At 32.6% G+C, this 20424-nt stretch overlaps 1 protein-coding gene across 1 annotated transcript; it reads right to left on the bottom strand.

Moving 5' to 3' along the window:
* Positions 1-5206: 5206 nt before the first annotated feature.
* Positions 5207-9262, bottom strand: LOC122596380 (serine/threonine/tyrosine-protein kinase HT1). Its single transcript, XM_043768945.1, has 5 exons — positions 9140-9262; positions 8843-8939; positions 7911-8759; positions 6541-7014; positions 5207-5685 (listed from the first exon to the last, which is right to left on the bottom strand). Exons 3-5 carry the CDS (start codon positions 8649-8651, stop codon positions 5392-5394), a joined length of 1509 nt encoding a protein of 502 aa, XP_043624880.1. The 5' UTR covers positions 8652-8759; positions 8843-8939; positions 9140-9262; the 3' UTR covers positions 5207-5391.
* Between the last annotated feature and the right edge of the window lie 11162 nt (positions 9263-20424).

The following is a 20424-nucleotide window of genomic DNA, read 5'->3' as shown; positions in this document are numbered from 1 at the left end:
TGATTTACATGAGATGGGGGAGGCTTCCTTTTATAGGTAAAAGAAAGGACTCCATGACAATAAACAATAATATAAAAATCTAGACATAAATATCTAGATGGAATATTTCTAGGATATTCTTTAATCACTTTAAGAGTGATTAAGACCTTATTTAATTATTAAACACACCAAAGACACATTTAACACTTAAAACACATTTAGAACCTTATTTAGACAATATTAAATAAACGACACACATTATTAAACTTCTTTCTGCAGATTAAGTATCTTGACGTCGGACTGCCATTGTTGACCTTTAAACTTCATCACTTGTTGTAGCTGGGACTTGGAAATAGTGCACTTTGGTGAATATTGGAAGCTTATTGAGATAATATGTATAGGCTTGATCCCATTCACGCACTTGCGAATGTTTATGAATATCTTTGGTCCCATTCAGAATCTTTGGGTCTTTTTATGCAACATCAAACTTGTTTGCTTCTGCCAACACCTTGCGGGTTCTTATCCATGATTCATAGTGATTTTGTCTGTAAAATGAATCTCCTGGAGTCATATCCATCCATCCTTGAATGAACTCATCTGGGCTGCATCGTTGGGTGGTCTTATGGTATTTAGGCTTGTAAAGAGTAAGGATACAGTGTTTCCTAGGGGCTCTTTGTAATGCATAAATCCATTCATCTATCGGGAGAAACAACTGTAGAAGACGGTAGATGTTGAGTTCATTTTTGTTCAATTCACCCAATTTGCAACTCACCAGGTAGGTTACAAGTTTTTGGGAGTTAAAGGCGAAGGCTGTGCAGAACTCTTCAGTGAAGTACCAAAGGAAACTTAAAGCTTCATCTGGCAGGGCATCCAGTTTTTTGATACGTAGAGTGCTTAAGTATGGGTGGTCTGGGTGGAAATGAAGGCCATATAAGGGTCTGCCACATGTTTTTATGGTGATGGTGAGAAAATTCTTCCAGGATAAGAGGGATGGGTCATTTATGTTGTTCTTCTTGACCACTTCTGTAATCTCTTCTGGGACGCCCTCTTCTTTTAGTTGCTGATGAAGCGGCTTGGTTGGTTTGGATGTACTCATTGTAGTTTGTGGATGGCGCTTCATGCCTTTGTACTTGCTATTATAACTATCATTATCAGGGTTATTCATGTACCTGTGCTGAACAGTAAATGTCCATTGGCTCTTCGAGAAGGGCGGCATCTTTTGTCCAATCAGGGGACTGTTGAGAGTATGGGCGTTTTGTCTGTTATCGCCTTTGGAAATCTTTGCAGGTGCAATCATGCCTTTGGGTCCATTATCAATCACCCGTAGGACCTCATTTGTGAGTTGTCTTCTGACAGATTCTCTCCACTTGTTTGGGGGGTCCCTTTTTTGGCTGTTTGCAATTTTGTTGTCAAGGAACAGTGATGCCTCTTGGGGAAAAGATAGGGGCGGGCGTTCTTCTTGTTTAACGAGCGCTAATTGTGCCATGTAGATAGGTCTAGGACCTATTTCTGAGTTGGTTGACTCGTCCGTGTCTGACTCGTCTTTGTTGTATCGGATTGAGCAGATCGTCTTTTCTCCAGGATTATCATCTAAGGAATACAAGGACTCTAGATCTGAAACATCAACTGGCTGAATCTTGTTGATTGCTTCAATCAATGCTTGGGTCTTCCTTTTTTCTTTGCAATCTCTAGCAAAATGTCCCTTTTTATTGCAGACATAACATCGATCAGTGTTTCTTCCTCTGTATTCTTTCTTGCTAAGGAATTTCCAATCCTTTTTGTCTTTCTTTTTCTCACTTGAGTAGTAATTACTAAACTTCTTTATGATAGGGGACCTCTTTGAAAGACGGGAGCAGCTACATGATGATTCATCTTTGCATTTGATTTTCAAATGCCTTTCATCACAAGCAGATCCAAGACTCTTTCCAGTTCTCTCAAATTCAACCAAAAATTTCTTTTGGTTACATAGCTTAGATAAAGCATTCTTTATGAGTTGGAAGAGTTCACCCAGGGTGACATTGGCGACTGTCTTGTTTTTTTCCAATGCTCTATATGCTTCATTTGCAAGAGATTCTGGGAAGGAGTTTAGAAAAACTTGTTTTAGGTTCACATCATCTATGCCGTTTAAGCAGTAGAACCTTTCTGACATTCTATTGTAGTGTTTCTCCAAGTCTCTTAGTTGGAACGAACAACACTTCATTTTTAGAAATTCTTCTCTGGCTCGGACAGTGTGTTGTGTCGGGTCTCCAATGAACTCTAATATAATAAAGTTCATAAAAACTTCTGCAGATTATGCAGAAAGTAGCTGATGGGCTCTGTAATCACCAAGATTCATATACCAGTCTCTGAGCCTGCCTTGGCATCTGGTTAAGAACCTTTTGATGACTATGTCTATGTTGTAATACTGGAGTTCAGCTGTACACCAAGTCAACATTTCAATACTTCTTTCTTTCCATTTTGATGGTGGAATGTCATCAAAAGTGAACTGTATTTTTGAATCGTTGCTCGGATGCCTGCGCATATTTTCAGCATTTTCATTTTGGGTTGTTTCAGACATAGCGTCATCTACTTCAGAGTAAAAAGCGTTCTTTTCTGTGGCTTCTTCTGGTTCTGCCATGAACAGATGTTCAAAAGCAGTTGTTGGTGGTAGGTCTTCATAAGAGCCATTATCAGAGCAAGAGTCTGTTTCATCATCAGCATCTGGCGAAATAACAGGAGCTATCATTTTCAGTGGTTTTTTATCTTCCCGGCATAAGTTATAAAGGAAAGATGAGATGGGGTTCTCTTTTCCCTTAGGCAAGGAAACTGGGGCCTTGGAAGAGGCTATCATCATGCTGTCATCAATCACTTGCTCTTTTATGTTGCTTGATGATGATGGCTGGTTGACATAGCTGGGAGGGTTCTGTGTCACGGAGGCCTTTCTGACTCTCTGTTTGATCTGGGTTTGTTTTTTTGACCATAGTTTCATTGATGGAGACGGCGTTGCAAACAGTGATGTTGACAACGGTTGCGGATCAAAAACTGGTCTGACAAATGGGGTAGTTGACATCCTCCATGGATCATCAGCAAGAGTCTCAATTCTTTGCTGTTTGTGTTGTCTTTCCAGATCAGTTAGTTGTGCTTTAAGGAACTTCATCTCTTCTTCTTTTTTGACAAGATGCTTAGGTCTATGGGAGAATGGAATATCCTTTACCATCTCAAAGAGTTCACCATGGACTTCAAGAATCTTGGACTTAAGATCATAAATGATCCCTTCTAAGCCTTGTACTCTTGTTAGTATTGCTTGCTATTCTTCTGAGGCTGTTTGTTGTTGGGTAATTATCGTTTGAAGGGCCTTGTTCTGAGCAACCGCATCTTCACTTTGCCAGTTTAGTGTGGCTTCAGCAGGAGAGATGTTGTTTGTGACACCATTGGGACCAACAATATTTGGTGTTTGGACTTTCCAGCTGTGTTTGGTTTTCTGTTGGGGATTTTCAAAAGAGGATAATGGGGGGAATTCTGTTTGGTACTCTGAGGACGTTGAGGATGGGGTAATGACGAAACATTCTTTCCAAGTATAATCTGGTCGGATCTCGGGTTCTGTGGGTGATGAAGGTTTAGGTGGTAATTCTTCATATGATACAAAAAAGTCAAACTTTCCAGACGGTTCACCAAGAAGACCAACAGTAGGGTCTCCAGCTTCATACCTCTTCTTTAAAGACGTTTGTGATCCTTTTTTCTTTCTCTTGGGAATGTCTTCATCGTATTTTACTTGATCTGCCTCATCTAAGCATACCTTGCAGTTACACACATCATAAGGGAATTGTTTATCAGTACTGGGCACTTCGACCAGTTGGATCATATTTATCGAGGAAATACATCCCGTCGATCTTGAGTTGCAAACTTGGCTTCAACAAGACCATCATTATGTCGGACAAAATCTGGAGTTGTTGTAGTTTGGATCGGTGCCGCTTGATGGATCTGTTCATAATTAGTGATCCATTTTTCTGGGAGTAGCTTTAGGAGCTCTTCCCTGGATAACTTCTTAGGAACGTACGTGCATGTTGGTGTGGCGTTGGAATCCACATCTATGAGCAATGCATCACCAGAGTTGTCTTGGCCAGGTACCATGATATCCAAACAGTGGTTTTGGACTCTGTATGCAATCTGATAATGAAAAGTGGCTTGAAAGGTATTAACCTGTGGGGTTCCACCAATTTGAATTTGAGCTTTTAAGGCTGTCATCAATGATGGGTCATTAAGTGGCATATTGAAGTTGGGGTAAAAGGTCACGAAGACTGTTCCAGCATTCAAGGTTGTTTGGATTGTACCAATACATGCGTGTTGGTATTCTTTGAATCTAGTATCAACCAAAGCTATGCGGGAGAACGCTGGTAGACCTTTTCTACCGTGAAAGGTAAGCGCAAGCTTTACAGCACCGAAGTGGATGTGGGTGTAACCATGGTTAAGACTAATCCTTGGTAGATCTGGGGGTAGTTCTATGGTTACAAGGTGTTCAGAGGTTGTTGCAGGAAGTTGATGTGAACAGAAGTTAGATGTTTGAATTATCAATTATCTCTCTGGCACCTGAGTTTACCGATGGGTTAATGATGTTTCTAACTCTTGTTGTAAAGTTAGTATGTGGTTTAGAGAAAACGGTGTAAGGATTAACAACTGGGACTTTTGTGATTGGAATTCTTGAATCATTAGCTATGTATGAGACATCATACGGCTGATTATTTCTGTGAGAAAAGGAGCGGCGGAAACTAGAAAAAGAAGATGAGCGAGATAGGCGATTATCTGGGTTCATAACTGGGTTTAGATACTTTCTACAATACTTACTGAGATTTCCAAGCTCGTACCAAATCACGACTTACTACGGCCACCTGCCTCACTGTGCACACAACAAGCTTTCTACCGACTCAATAAGAATCTGGCGTATCGGACCAGTCTGATAAAACCCTTGTAAGACTGTTTTTCTGATGCGAGAGATCAGCAACTAAGGCTGCAAACACAGAGGATACTGTACCAATCTTAGAAAGGGATACCAGGAGCGATGTTAGGGCTCTGATACCAGATAGGGGACATTACATGCACCACAAAATGTTTACAAGTACAAGAAAAAAAACCATGTTGTATGAAAAATCACAAGCCATTGAAAGCGAAAAAGAAGCAGAACCTGTACTCACAAGCAGCAAATAAACAAAGAATGCCACTAACATACTAACGACCACAATCCGGTCTCCCAGATCCAAACTCAAAATCATATTCACAGGTAAAATACGACCGATATGTGTTGGGTTTTCTGTGATGTATTTAGAAAACAATCTTTAACAACAATGTATATGTAAAAGCTAGCTAATCATTCACATAAGAAAAGGACAAAAAGTGAAGAACAATCGTTTCTGTAATTACAATAAAGCTCGGGAACTTTTATGAAAACCTTGGTTTCGGCATGGGATAGTTGTGTTGATGTGAATGTTGATGTTGATGATGATGAGGCCCGAGTTTCTGAATCCAATGGCGAAGCCCCTTTTTATTATCTAACGAAGCCGGGTGTTGTAATAGGTTCAAGTTTCCATCACGAGCAACTGAACTTTCAAATTCTTCTAATACCTTCACGACTTGCCAGAATTCCGGCCTTTTTTCAGGATACGTAGACCAACATTGCTCTATTAATGCTCTCATTGCCGGTGGACAGTTAGCCGGAATAGGTGGTCTTAGATTCTGAAAAGCACCAACAAAACATATGGAATCATGGGTTTAGAGAAGACAAGATTTGGACATAAACGTCAAGAAACTTATGGTAGAAAGTAGAAACAAGTGGGCATATATAGCAGATGTTCGTTTATTGTGTCTTAAAATTGCTTCTCTGATGATTAATGGTTCTATTACATTTGATACAGATTTAACAAGCGATTAATACTGATTTCCCTACTAATGAAGGTAAAGATAGTGACCTAATTAATCATTCTTTTAACTTAACCTGATGCACTTTTTCCATTTCAAGACACATCTAATTTTCAGAATAGTCTTTTTTAGACATTTTATTTATTAATTTCTTAGTTGATCAAAACTAGTTACAACCAAACAAAACTAGTTACAACCAAAATCAAAGCTCCTCTGTTGTAACGGTTATTATTACAACAGATTATATGATTCTAAACATTTAAAGTCAAGCAATAAAGGTATAAAACACGTGAAAATTAAATGCAAAATATTACAATCTAGAGATGACAAACAATTGAGTCGATTTTGGTAATATTTTCTCTCTAGCTGGTTGAATGGGTTAAGTATATAAGATAGGTCAGAAGACATCCGAAATGTATTTAATGAAACCTTTTCAATCGTTTTATTTTCAATCGTTGTAATAGTATAGTTTTAGTAATCATAAAATATTGCTAAAAAAATTCAAACAAATGAAACCTAATTCGAGAAAGTGGCAAAAAGTACCCTCCTCACCCACAACCCAACTCTCCCGGCTCACCCCATTTCATTTTGAAACCCCTATTACAGATGAAACAGGTACAAATAGCATTTATAAAGCAATGAAACGAAAAAGCACTAACAAAAAACATATACCTTATGAACTACAGCAAATGCAGCTTGAATAGGGGTCATATCTTTGTACGGAATAGTCCCAGCCACCATCTCCCATAGAATCAGCCCAAATCCATATACGTCAACCTTCCGACCATATGATTTTCGTTTAATCATCTCAGGTGCCATCCAACGGTACGTTCCGGGATCGTCTGCCAAGAAATCACAATACGCCTCTTCGCAGCCAATCCCAAAATCAGCGATTTTGAGTTGGAAATCTTTGTTTAATAGAATATTTTCAGGCTTGAGGTCCCTATGAATAACGCCTTGCGAATGAATGTATTCCATTCCACGAGCAATATCTAAAGACATCTTAATAAGTGTCTCTAATGGGAGATATTCTTTCTCTTTTCCAGTATTATCCTCAAGTTTATGCAAGTATGCCCTCAATGAACCTTCAGAAAGGTACTCAGTAATAATACAGAAAACCGATGGTTGTCTCCAAGCCGCAACAAACTGCCGCACATAAAATATCAAAGAAAATTAAAAGTTAATTGACAAACCTACAAAAATATGTCATAATGAAGTGATGTTGCACCTTTGGAAAAATCAGAGATGAAAATTGAAAAGTAGCAAATATGTTAGAGCCAAAACGATGTCATTGGTCAACAACGTATGTAGCTCTCATATATTAGTTTTCTATTCCTAGCATGCAAATGCGCAACACAGCGGGACCAATCATTTCGTACTTAGTAAAAAATTATGATCAACGTGACTCATTGCATGTATGTTTAAATTTATTAATGGATGTGTTAAAGCATTAATATTTGTTTGAATTGAATGTTTTGAAGGTGAGTAATTGAGATTATAAGCTATCGGGTTTTTGAAAGATGTATAGTTGTGATGGATTAAGGAATGAATAAAACATTAATATTAACTTAACAAGCTTTTGGAGTACGGGGGTGTCTAGATATACGTTTTTACATTAATTAGTGCAACTAGGGGACTTGCACCAGAAAATCAGTTGCTTAAAGTTAATGATGGCGTGATAACTAACATATATTCTAATAATAATTTCATCGCTTATCTAAATCTGCCTATTTTGAATACAGAAAGATTCTTTATTCTGATCATCTAAGTAACTAGGGGAAAAATTTGATCAAAAGATAAAGTAAAATTACCTTATTACTTCTTACTTATTTTTAAGCCTTACCAAGAGACATTGCTCCAATATCATTTGTATATATTTATATCAAGGTCCTTCATATTGGTAAAAGTGTAAGTTCTTTGTGAAATAATCAAAACTAACCAAACACTCGAGCAACATGAGCACATTCAAACACCCGCTGATAACATCAAAACAAATATCCGTGAGACAACAAAAAAATAAGGATCGAAAGAAACATGTTTACCTTAATCACATTTTGATGGTGGAGACGACACAAAAGATTAACTTCTCTTGCAAACTGATTTTCGAGTCGAACTCCTAGTTCTTCATTATCGTCATCATCTGGAACCCTAATTATCTTTACAGCGACAGCTTCACCCTTGTAAATTCCATGGTAAAGTTGACTATTAGCACCATGAGCAAATCTATGGCCGAGAAAAAGCTGCGAACGATCAACCATGTGATCATCAATCGTTTCAATCGAAATAACTTTCCCTCCACCATGATCAAACAACTTTGACCACGAATAATCCCTTTTCATCTTCTTCTTATCAGTAATCTTCATCGAATTAAAGTGTTTAAGAGGACTATTACCATTAGGGGGAGACCTCATATCAACAGCCGTCATATTTCTTTGAAACATCTTTTTCCCTTTATACCCTTTCTCTGTTTCTACCCTTTGCGGATGTGGAGTCGAGAATCGTTTTGTGTTAGACCTTGCTTCCTTAAAGGTGTCAGGAACGGTGGTTTTGGGCGGTGGGGTTACCGTTCTATACTTATTTGTAACAGGATTTGCTTGGATTCTAGGACTACCAATGTCGGTTTTAGGCTCTACAATAGCTTTTGTAGGCCTAGTTTTTATACCCGAAAGTCGAATTGGTTCAACATCTGTTAAAAATGAGGCTAATCTTGCAGAATCCAATCTGTGACAAACCGTATGCGAAAATTTTGTTCTTCTGATCCAAGAATTAGCCTCATCATTCATCTTTTTACCCTCTAAATACAACTATCCTACTACGAATTCTATTCGGTTTTCAATTTCATCAAGAACACACCTTTATAAACAAGATAACTCCATAAACTCAAATAACCCCTGAATCATACATACCAACAAAATAATTCTTATAAAAAAACTTATAACTTAATTAAAAGCTTCAAAAGCAAAGTGGATTTTACCTATATATACAAGCAGATCTTGATAAAACACATCATGCCATCAAAAAATGAAGACTTTTTAAAATCAAAAGTCAAATACCACCTTCCTTCAAAGAGCCTGGAACAACCACCAAAAAATTATTAATGAATAAACAAACAATTTTAATCAATACAAATTAAATAAAGCTTATGATGTCATTTTAATTAAATATAAATATATCAAATAAACAGTCATGATTGACAAAGATGGATACAATTATTTGTACACAAAAACATTAAATTAATTACCAACAGAAACTATAAAAATAAAAACCTTACCTGAACAGTACTATAATTCTATGTCTTCAATATAATTTATCACCTAAAAATCCAAAATTATAAATTTTTTTAATAAAAGTAAAAAAAAACTTCTGGGTAATTAAATTAAATAAAAACCCATCTCAAAACATTGATTTTCTTGGTTTGGATATAAAAAGAAACAAAAAAAAAAAAGAAAGACAAAATGCAAGAACATAAAAACAAAGATATTTGTTTTCTTGGGGTGTTTTAATGTTTGTAATGTGAATGGAAAGAAAGAAATTTTAATTATAATAATAAACAAAAAAAAAGGAAAAGAAAAGGAACCCACAAAAAAAGATTTGATTTTTATTTAAATGATAATAATAAACAAAGGAGTGGTGGTATATTATACGGATCTTTTATATAATGGTGGTGGGGCCACCGTGGGGGTAGGCGGTGGACGGTGGTTGTTATGGTGGTAGTGGTGGTGGTGATAGGTGTGTGGGACCTGATAATTGTTTGTTTTGGTTTACAAAGTCAAAGAAAAGGAAATTATCAAAGTGATGGGTCTAATAATTCTTTAATTAAAGGGGGGAAAAAGGAGAATAATGTATGTATACAATTTAATTTAATATTTTATATTTTATATAATAGAGATAGAGACTTGTATATGTAGAATAAAAAAGAGGGAATGCGACCATCACAATCATAGAATTGGGGTACGGAACAACAAAAGTGTAAGCCAGGAAGAAAAAGCTATTCTAGTTGTATCTTGCTTTCATTCTTTGTTTTGCTTATTTTGTCATTTAACCCCTTTAATTACAAGAATGACAAAATAGGGCTTAAGTGTGTGAAATTTGTAGTTATCTTTTAAGATTATTCTTGAGGTTTTTACTATCATTTTTCACCACCACTTTTCATTAACCTTCACCTAAAGATTCAATAACCCATGATGTTCACTCTATATCTAATCAAAATAAATAAATAAAAAAAAATACATAAACAATACAGAATCTAAAATGGACTTTACATTTTACTCTTATTTAGTAAACATACTTACCTTTTTTAGTCTTCACTTATCTTATCACCTATCTTTTTAACCTTTACCTATTTCACCTTCTTTTTTCAAATGCTTCTTTCACCTACCTTCATAAATGATCTAATAATAGAGTTAAATGCAAAAATGATCTTTTTGGGTTAGTGAATTGTGCATGAGTGGTTCTTCGACAAGATTTTATTATCACATGAGGGGCGCATGTGCCATATAATGGATGCTAGATGAATCTGATAAATTAAGACTAAGGTCGTTTTTGGTTAGACACATATGAAATTAAAATTGAATTCCATTCTGTATCACGTTTGGTTGTCGAAAAAATGATGGAATTTCATTTTATTGGAATGTAAACACTCTTTCATTTAATGAAATCTCCATTTTTGGATTATAGGATGGAATTTGATTCCTTTCCTCTCATGAATTTTCAAAAAAAATATATATTCTATCAAATTTCTTTCTTTAACAATCTAATTTCTTTGATAGATTTTATTTTTACAATACATTTTGTGAATCAAATATACAATAAAGGTTTCAGAACTTATACACACTAAAAAGCTTGAAAAGAAACTACGCATGCAAAAATCATTAAACCAAATATACTATTCTTGCAATTAACTCTTTATTATATAAAAAGACAATGGTTTTGATTTCTAAGTTAAAATTTTTATACATTCTTTTATATAAATTTTAGAACTTTTAAATCAGCAAGTTTATTATCATGCTTAATAAATAAAAATATATTACTTAATCATAAATATTATAATAACAATTTCTCATTTCCATCCTCAAACTTTCCAATAACAATTTTATTTATTTGTGTGTTAGAGATTTAAAAGTCAGTCACCGTTACATTTTATCCCATATACAGATGAGAGGGGATTCCTTCAAGTTATCCTAACATAACTAGTCATCTTTGAATCTTGACTTTTAATTTTCATTCAAGGTTCAACATTTTCCCAACTTGCCTTAAATTGAGGAAATAACTTGAAGAAATCATTTCCCTATACTGATCGATATTTATGAAATTTATTGTTGTTAGATTCGATTTAGACCGACACTTTACAAAACAAGAAGCATATCCACCATCATGCATTAAACGAGTACATTTCGAGCACCACTTGAAGTCTTGAACCATCAAGTAATGTTACGTTCTAAATTTGCATTGAATTATATTGTATCTGATATTTCTGTTTGGTTATTAAAATGGTGTTTAATGGTCTGATAACAAGATATTTTCTCATGTATATGGTTTGCCCAAAATGGCAAAAATGTATATGGTTTGTCCGCTTTTTGAAGAGTTGTTAACGACCTTTTTAGTTAAAAATTTGGTTAGTTCTAAACGACAATTTGGTTTATTGATGCTCATTAATGAAGATATCGACATAAAAACATTTATGGTTACATGTCTAAGGTACAAGCTAATCAAAACCTGATGTGTTGAATAATGGACCAACAGAAAATTTCAAAACCTGCACCGACTTTTAAAGTTTGATATTTAATTCATTAATTGATATTAATTTTTTTTTTTTTTTTTTTTTTTTTTGCCAATTGTAGAAAATGCAATTTTGTATGTAGGGCAGTAGGGATGTACAATGAGGTTTTGATTTATTTTATTGTTATTTACTTTCTTTTCAGAATTATGTTAATTGCAAAAGAATTTTGTTAATCAATAGTAATAAACTTATTATAGTATCTTTAAAAAAAATATTGGTTTTTTTTTTCCAGAAAAATGATGACAATATAGCCTTTTATGATTTGATACAAGAAGAAAATCATTAAGGTCGCGTTTGGTTCGTAGATTCTGATGGACTTTGATGGAATTAGAATTTAATTCCATTTCTTAGTGCGTTTGATTGCTCAATGATGAAAGAATATAATTCCGTTGGAATGTCAACATTCCTTCATTTGATGGAATCTCCATTCCATGGGGATGAGGGAAGGAATCTCATTCCGTCTCTCACTTAAATCTTAAAAAAATAAAAAACATTCCGTCAAATTTCATTCCATCAGATTTCAATTCCTTCAACAAATTCCATTCCTTTTAAAAATATTCTTTTAACCAAACGCACCTTAAGTCTTTAAAGCTGCTTTCTATGGTTTATCTTAATGAAATTATGTTTTGATTTCATTTTAAAACTGATACTTTTTTAACAAAAACCGTTTTTACTAATACTTGATGTCCATTTACCCATCATATCCAATGGATATGGATGACATATAGTACTAAGCTTAAATGAGTATGTTTGTAGATGTAGATGCGGATATGACTCCATCCAATCCACATCTCTATTTCGGACTCAACTTAAACATAACTCAAATGAACAATAAGCTGTTTTACTAGTTTAAACATTATGTAATTAAATGCGTTTGTATAAGGAGATGATAAACTAACATAAATTTTATCAGTACACAACAAATATTGTATAGTATAATTGTACTAGTGCTCAGACCCGTCTAATGGACGGATAGTCTCAAAATATATTAATCAACGCTAAAATATTGATTCCAGTTTATTTTTATTTTTTTTTTCAACTTTAGTTAAATAAAAACCAATATCACAACTCAATACGAAAGATAAAGAAGAAACATATGAAAATTAACTCCATATAAATATTGATTTCGGTTTACTCTTTTTTCCCCAATTTTAGTAAAATGAAACCAATATCACAAAAAACTTATGAAAATTAACTTCATATAAATATTGATTCCAGCTTACCCATTTTTTTGTTCAACTTTAGTTAAATAAAAAATTTACATTTTTTTAATATCTAAACTTACTACAAACACAAACAATAACTTTAAACTAAACAATTTAGAGTTAAGCTCAACAAGGAGAAATGTTAGACTAAACAATTTAAAAGAAAAAACCATAATTAACCTATAATGGATAACAAAGTAAATTAAAAGAGATAATAATAACAATAACATAAAAATTAAATGTTAAATAATACTAATATATATATATATATATATATATATATAAAATTTAAAAGAATTTGTTTTTTAGAAAAATATTATCATAATGATTAGCTTCTTTACATGAGATATTATCTCAATTAGCCTCCAATATAGCTTTAGCATGAACAGTATATAAATCCATTGGTTTCGGCACACTGAAGATTTCATCATATTATTATTCAAGATTAAGGTTAAGATTTCTGAGGAGTTTGGTACGATAATGAAAAAGGGAAAAGTAATAAAAAAAAAATAGAGGATTAATTAGAAGAGAGAATTAGGCTTAAGGATGGAGATTAGGGTGTCAAAGTCTAACCCAACCATCTCTTTTAGTTATATTATTATATTATAGATTGTATAACTATATAATGCAATAATTATTATGGATAAATAAAATTAACTCTCATGATTTTATCATTTCCTTTTATTACAATAAGTCTAGGAGTTGACTCGTATCATCATATCGTAATTCAGTCGTTGTTATATACGAGTAACTTTTATATTTTTTGAAACCAATGTGTATTTATGAAATAAAATTGTGTTTTTGGATCTAATCTGTTAGTTTTATATCTTTAGGACTTTTTAGTCTCTATGTCTACACTATAGGGGTTGAATATGAACAAATCTATTAACTTAAGCGTGGTTGGTTGTGGAATCAAATACGGTAAAATGATACGGTACGCACGGATCTTATTGTGTCTTTGTACCTACATTATGTGTTGTATGGTGGGAAGACGACGGCAAGTAGGTTTCATTGATTCTTATTGTGAGGCGAATGTAGAGGATATAAGTGATTAATTAATTTGCTTAGTAAGATTCCACATTATCAAAGATAATTTTATGCTAGTAGGTGGGTTTTACGTATGCGGTGAGAGTTCAATCCTCATTAATTCATTTTATGAGAGGTTTTATCTTGAATGCCTATCCAATGAAAACGTAATAAGTTCTGGTAAATACAATCGACTAACTTCAATAGACTACCTCCTTTAATGGCAATTTGGCAAGAAGCGCCATCTATTTGACATATGTTTTATAAATATAAATAAATAATCTGGGTATGCACTACATCAAATTAATCAATTTTACACCCTTTATTATACACAAATTTAAAAAGTACGTAAAATATTATTGGATTGTTCACGCTTATAAATGTGTACAAAATGTTTACATCAATAAGTGCATAAAAATTTATAAGCTTTATATTTAAAAAAGGAAGTGATATTCATACAACATGTTTTAGCCATCTACAACAAAGATACAATATTTATTTCACAGTGTACAACTGTATTATGCATGAATAGTTGTAGATGGTTAAAGTGTGGTGTAGAAATATCACTTTCCATTTAAAAATGTGAAAAAGAATGTTCACACTAATAAGTGTGTACAAATTCTATATTTTATGCACTTATAAGTGTGCAGATCATTTCTTCGCATGTGATTTTTTCGCACTTGTATAAAAATCACCCGCAAAAAAAATGATTTTTATAGTGCGAAGATATCATCCGTGAAGAAATGATCTTTACATTTAATAAGCGCGCGCGTACAAATCTAATATTGTAAACACTTATTAGTGTGTAAAAATTTTCTTCGCACTTTTAATATGAAACTTGTAACTTTTTTTTACACTTTTTGTGTAAATTATATGTACACATTTTTAAGTGCGAACAACTTAGCAAATTTTTCATTTTTTTAAAAAGTGATGCGTATAAACGATAAATTTTTTGTAGTGAGGGCATGTTTTAAAAATTAAGCAACATGTTTTTATTTCAACGTCTTCTTATAAGTAATGCCATTTACCTTTTTATATATCCAATAATCCACATATGTTAGATGTGCATGTTACATGCATGTGGATATAGCTACTAGCTCCTATTTAGGCTTTGCTATATCTTTACATAAGACTAATAAAATTTTAAAAAATGTATATATAATATAACTAATGAGTACAGTAATATTAAACCGCCTGTTGACTTGTTGCTAACTAGGTACGAGCTCATATAATTTTATAATAAATAATTTAGCAATTAGAAAACAATTTCCCTTGAAGTACGAATATAGTTATTTGTGAAATTCTTGTAAGGTAAAATATAGCACGTGACGATTCCGGGGAATAGTTGTTACATCTATTAGTGAAAGGCGTCTATTAAGAAGACATTTACAAGAAAAAATGTCTTATCTTCTAAAATATTTACTATCATATTTACTTCAATTACATGTACATTATAATATAGCAAACGTCGCCACCACCACCAATAGTCGCCACAAGTCACCTTCACCGGCAAACCGCAGTTGTCACTACCGCCGCTGCAACCGGGGGATACTGTTGTTAGTATTAATGAAGTTCTTATAGACAACCCGTGTTGATACACAAGGTTTAACTGGCATGCTCCTTATTTTCTAATATGTCTTCACTACCACCTTTACATCAATTACATTTACATTAATATACAACACTCGATGTCATCGCCACCACAAATAGTCGTCGCCAAAGCCGCTCATTGTCGTCGCCATCAGACCACACTTGTTGTCGTCGCTGCAACACATGGATTCTGTGTTAGCATTATTGAAATGTATATCGACAACATGTGTTGATACACAAAGATCAAATCTAGTTATAAATTTAAACAAAAAGTCAAAAACTCATATGATATATAATTGAATAGTAAAAGTTTATTCGTAAAGTAAAAACTGCTTATGTATTATTACAATTATAAAATTATAAATTAATATTTTTGCGGTGAGTTCTTGTTGACGGTTTAGTTTATCAAAAATGTATAAAACTAATGAAACAAACCATAATATATTAAAATTTTTATGTTTCAAGTTATTTAAAGTTCTCTCTTTTTAATAAATTTGTATTGGAAAATGAAAGATGGATACAAATAAAGAATTTATGTAAAAAAAAAACATAAATTTGTATTGGAAAATGAAAGATGGATACAAATAAAGAATTTATGTCGAAAAAAAAATATAAATTTGTATTGGAAAATGAAAGATGGATACAAATACAGAATTTATGTCTAAAAAAAACAAATTATGATTATTTAGAGGGAATTAGGCAAAATATTATAAAAGACAAAAACTTTGTATGAATTTGGAACATGCCTATGAGATTTATTTGTGGTGAATTATTATTAACCGATATATGTCATAATATATTGTGGTAAGAAATTATTATTATATATGTCTTTTAAATATACATGTTTAGTGTAATCTAATGATATAAATAATAACATATTTTTTAATAGTTTTGTGAATATATAGACCAAATATCTATTGTTTATTATAAAAAACAAACAAAAATTCCATTGAATCAAGTGGTTTTTGTTTGACATTAAAAAAAAATTGTAGGTTTTAATCATGTTTTTTAAAAATAACATATCAAATAATGACATACCACAAAGACAAAATTAATTCGAATTTTTTGTATGTACATTTGCACATGCAGGATGAAAGTAATTCGAGCAAAACAATGCAGGATATATAATTTTTTTATAATTTAAGAATTTGATAAAACTATTTTAATTAAATTCTTACATTCTGTAATTTCATTCAAACCAAATACAATTTTTCTATGAAAAGTGTGACGGTAAGAATTTGTTACTTAAAGAAAGATTGACTTTCTTTGATATGGTATTACTGCCATATTTGTTGCGATATTAATTTGATATGATATATCCGTTTCTTACAATATCTATTTAATGTTTAATGTTTGTAAAAGGTAAATAAACATTAGGTTAGTTCAAGTGACTTGTGTTTGGAATTAGAAGATAAAAGGTCATGGGTTTTTTTTTTTTTTTGAAAAGCAAACTTTTATTCACATAAACCCCGGCAAATCGCCGGCGGTATAATTACACAAGCTATACAATATTAAATTTACATCAATTCTCCCACGTTATGCTACAATTCTTTGTACGATTCCTATACCACAAAAACCCAAATGACTTAATGTCTTGAATGATTCCGTTCTCGTTGCGATTGCCCCTTGCAAATTTGATCTTGTTCCTCGCTTTCCAGATACTCCAACAGCTTATCATTATAATTCCTTTTATCACTTCCTTTTCTTTCCTAGCTTTCCCTTTAATGTCATGAAATTCAATCAAGTCCTTAATCGAAAAAATGAAAAATGGAGGAGTCTTGCACCAATTACCAATGTGATGCCAAACCCTAAAGGTCATGGGTTCTAATCATGCCTACGTGGCATGATGATTTGTCAAATTCTAGTTGATGATTAACGTATGAACGCCATGTAGGAAAAAGATGACGTGGCAAGCAAAGAAACATGCCACATATGCGCTTTGAGATAGAGAATTATATATATATATATATATATATAGATAGAGATTTATAAATTAATTTGAGATAGGGAATTATATATATATATAGAGATAAAGATTTATAAATTAATTTATGTATATAGATGTTTTTAGTAATTAGTTAATGATCCATCCAATGCATTGAACATGAGAAGTAAATTTACAAAGCAAAAAGAGTGTCGGATTAATTATGTTTGTTTCATATATATTTTATTAGTGTAACTCCTGATAACCTGATGAAATCCTCTCAAGATAACGTATTTGCTATATAATCAAATTGTATTTTGTTGATTATATATCGAAGTAATAAACAACCTAATACTCGCTTGTGGTGTTATCTACGTGTGTACTCGCACAAAGTTTAGTATACTATCGAATGAAAAGGTTAACTTTTGATTTCGTATTAGAGGTGTATTTTATTTTAGGGATTAACTCGCACAAAATATTATGTTTGTACGTCAAATTATCTTTAGCCGGAGCTTTTGTTAGTGTAACATGTTTAAGTATCGATCTGGAGTGCTTGTAGGTTGCGAAAGTCAACAAAGACAAAAAAAAAAAAAAATGCAAATTAATTTCAAAAGGTGAAATATAATTATTACCTAAAATTATTTAGATAAATATTCACATAAACTCAAATTAACTAGTTTTAAAAACAATATCAAATAGCTTATGGAAACTACAGAATACAAACTAATAATTTTGTTGATACCCAAATAAAGTTTATATATATATATATATAGCTTGTGTCATAAGCTCAACCTCCATATGCTCTAAAGCTGCACACAAGATAATACTCGTAACTTACACGGTTTATGTAACGTGTGTCCAAAGTATATGTTAAAACGATTAATTAAACTCAAGCGTTTGTTAATTAATTTGATATGATGGAAACAATTAATGGATCATATATTGCATTTGATCCATTACACCTTATCCATGTTGTTGTGGATATTAACAACGATGGACCATTATATTGTTCGGTGCAAATGGCTAGAGAGAAGGCTGGACCAATTTAATAGGAGCCACCCCACCAAGGAGGTATATTAATCCATGAGGATTGTACGAAGAAACCAGTTATTATTATTTAATATTTTAAAAATCAAAATTGAATAGGCTGAAATATATCTTCAACTTATATTAAAATTAAGAATTAAAGTATTACAAGTTTAATGTTTTCCAGATGCATTTATTGTATATATGGCGTTGTTTGACTATACGGCCATACGGGTATCATTGACAACCCTAAAAATGTTATACTTGCGACCACCAATATCATAAGAAAAAATTAACGGGTTGATAATGATATTAACAATGTTCTATTAGATAGTGCATGTATATTAGACTATATGGTATGAGACAATCCATGGTAGAGACATCTTTCGACATGTGGAACCATGTCAGCATACTAGACGTCTTGCAAAAATGTGGGTGCCGGCTGATGCAACTCTAATGGGCGGGGGTCTTTTAACAAGTGGCAAAGCATAAATGGTTAATCTTTTATGGGAAAATGAAAAAGAGGAGAGAAAGGAAGAAGGCGTTCAATGGTTGGTCAATGTTCATTGCGTTCTCTAGGCGTTTCGGGACGGAAAGGGGGAAGATGCCTTGTACCAAATAGTCTTATAAAACTAGATTTAAATCCCATGTTTACACATTACACATTGTTGCGATGATAAACAACGTTAACATGTTAAAAATTGTTTTTGCGTGTTTGATATATTTCATGTCGATACATCTTTAGACTTTAGAACTTTTCGTTTTTAAATAAATACGATTTAACAAGTTGAGTTGAAGTCAAAATTAATAAATCGTATAATATCGAAAACTTTACCTTTTAATAAACTAAGTTTTTATTTGGTCGTTTGAAAAACTAAAGCATCTCATTGGTTAACTAATTGAATTTTAAACCAATTATCTTTTATTAATATCAAAATTTGTATCCACAATCTATATTATCATTATATAAAATCAAATGTTAAAATGTAACCATGCGAATATACGAAAGTACTCTTCCTTTATTTCAATTCAAATGCATTCCTATTTAAACTATTTTCACATTCTCACTTCAATTGAATATCTAGTTATATTGTTAATACATGTATTTTTTTGTTAATGTTGGCTGATATTGAAGATACGGTATCATCGTGGTATCTCGCTTAATTAATTGTTCACTGATACTGTTTTTGGTAATCACGAAATCGAACGCATTGTCAATGGTATCCGTTGCAACGCGCGGGTACCATGCTAGTTTTTCTTCAAAAAAGATCGGGGATGGATATTATTCATTGAAGATTGAAAATGGTAATTTTCATCTACTTGTAACACAGGCGTAGCTTTTTTTACTCAAATTTCGATGATGAGAATTTGAATCAGTAGACATGTAAGAAATTATTACCCTTGTTTTTTTTTTTTGAACATCCTAACAAATATCACAACCTTTTCGTCATACGAGGTCTTATGATCTCGCACAGAGACTCCAAAATTCATTTGCCAGTCCGTGAAAAGTTGCAATTTGTTATCAAACAATTGAAATAAATATGACATGTAGTATTGGTATGAAACATTGAACCAAGAAATTTACAACATCATGGTAATGCTAGTACAAAGATCTACTAACCGAATCGTTTACGGCTCAGAGGTCTGAAGGTCCTTAACACTTTGACACTATACTTTGGCATTACATATGGAACGATGGAAGACGGTTGGCGTTATTGTTTCAGGAAAATGATTTCATAGGCAATCATAAGTGAATATGAAGATAAAACGCATATACCACGCGTTAGTCTAGATAGTAATCCGTTTTATTAGCCTATATTATGCATATATATCAGACAGTGACTATAGCAAAGACTATAGCAAAAAGTACATAGGTGCTTAACTGCTTATCCTCATTACCTCATAGTGAATCCGAACATAATTATCAAGTTGTTGATTTTTAAGTTACGCAAAAGCAATTTTAATGTATGAATCACCAAAAGATGTATATTATTATGACATAATAT

Source organism: Erigeron canadensis, chromosome 4 (assembly GCF_010389155.1).
Source record: "Erigeron canadensis isolate Cc75 chromosome 4, C_canadensis_v1, whole genome shotgun sequence".
NCBI lineage: Eukaryota > Viridiplantae > Streptophyta > Magnoliopsida > Asterales > Asteraceae > Erigeron > Erigeron canadensis.
The sequence above is the reverse complement of the archived record's forward strand: the minus strand, read 5'-3'. Positions and strand labels throughout refer to the sequence as shown.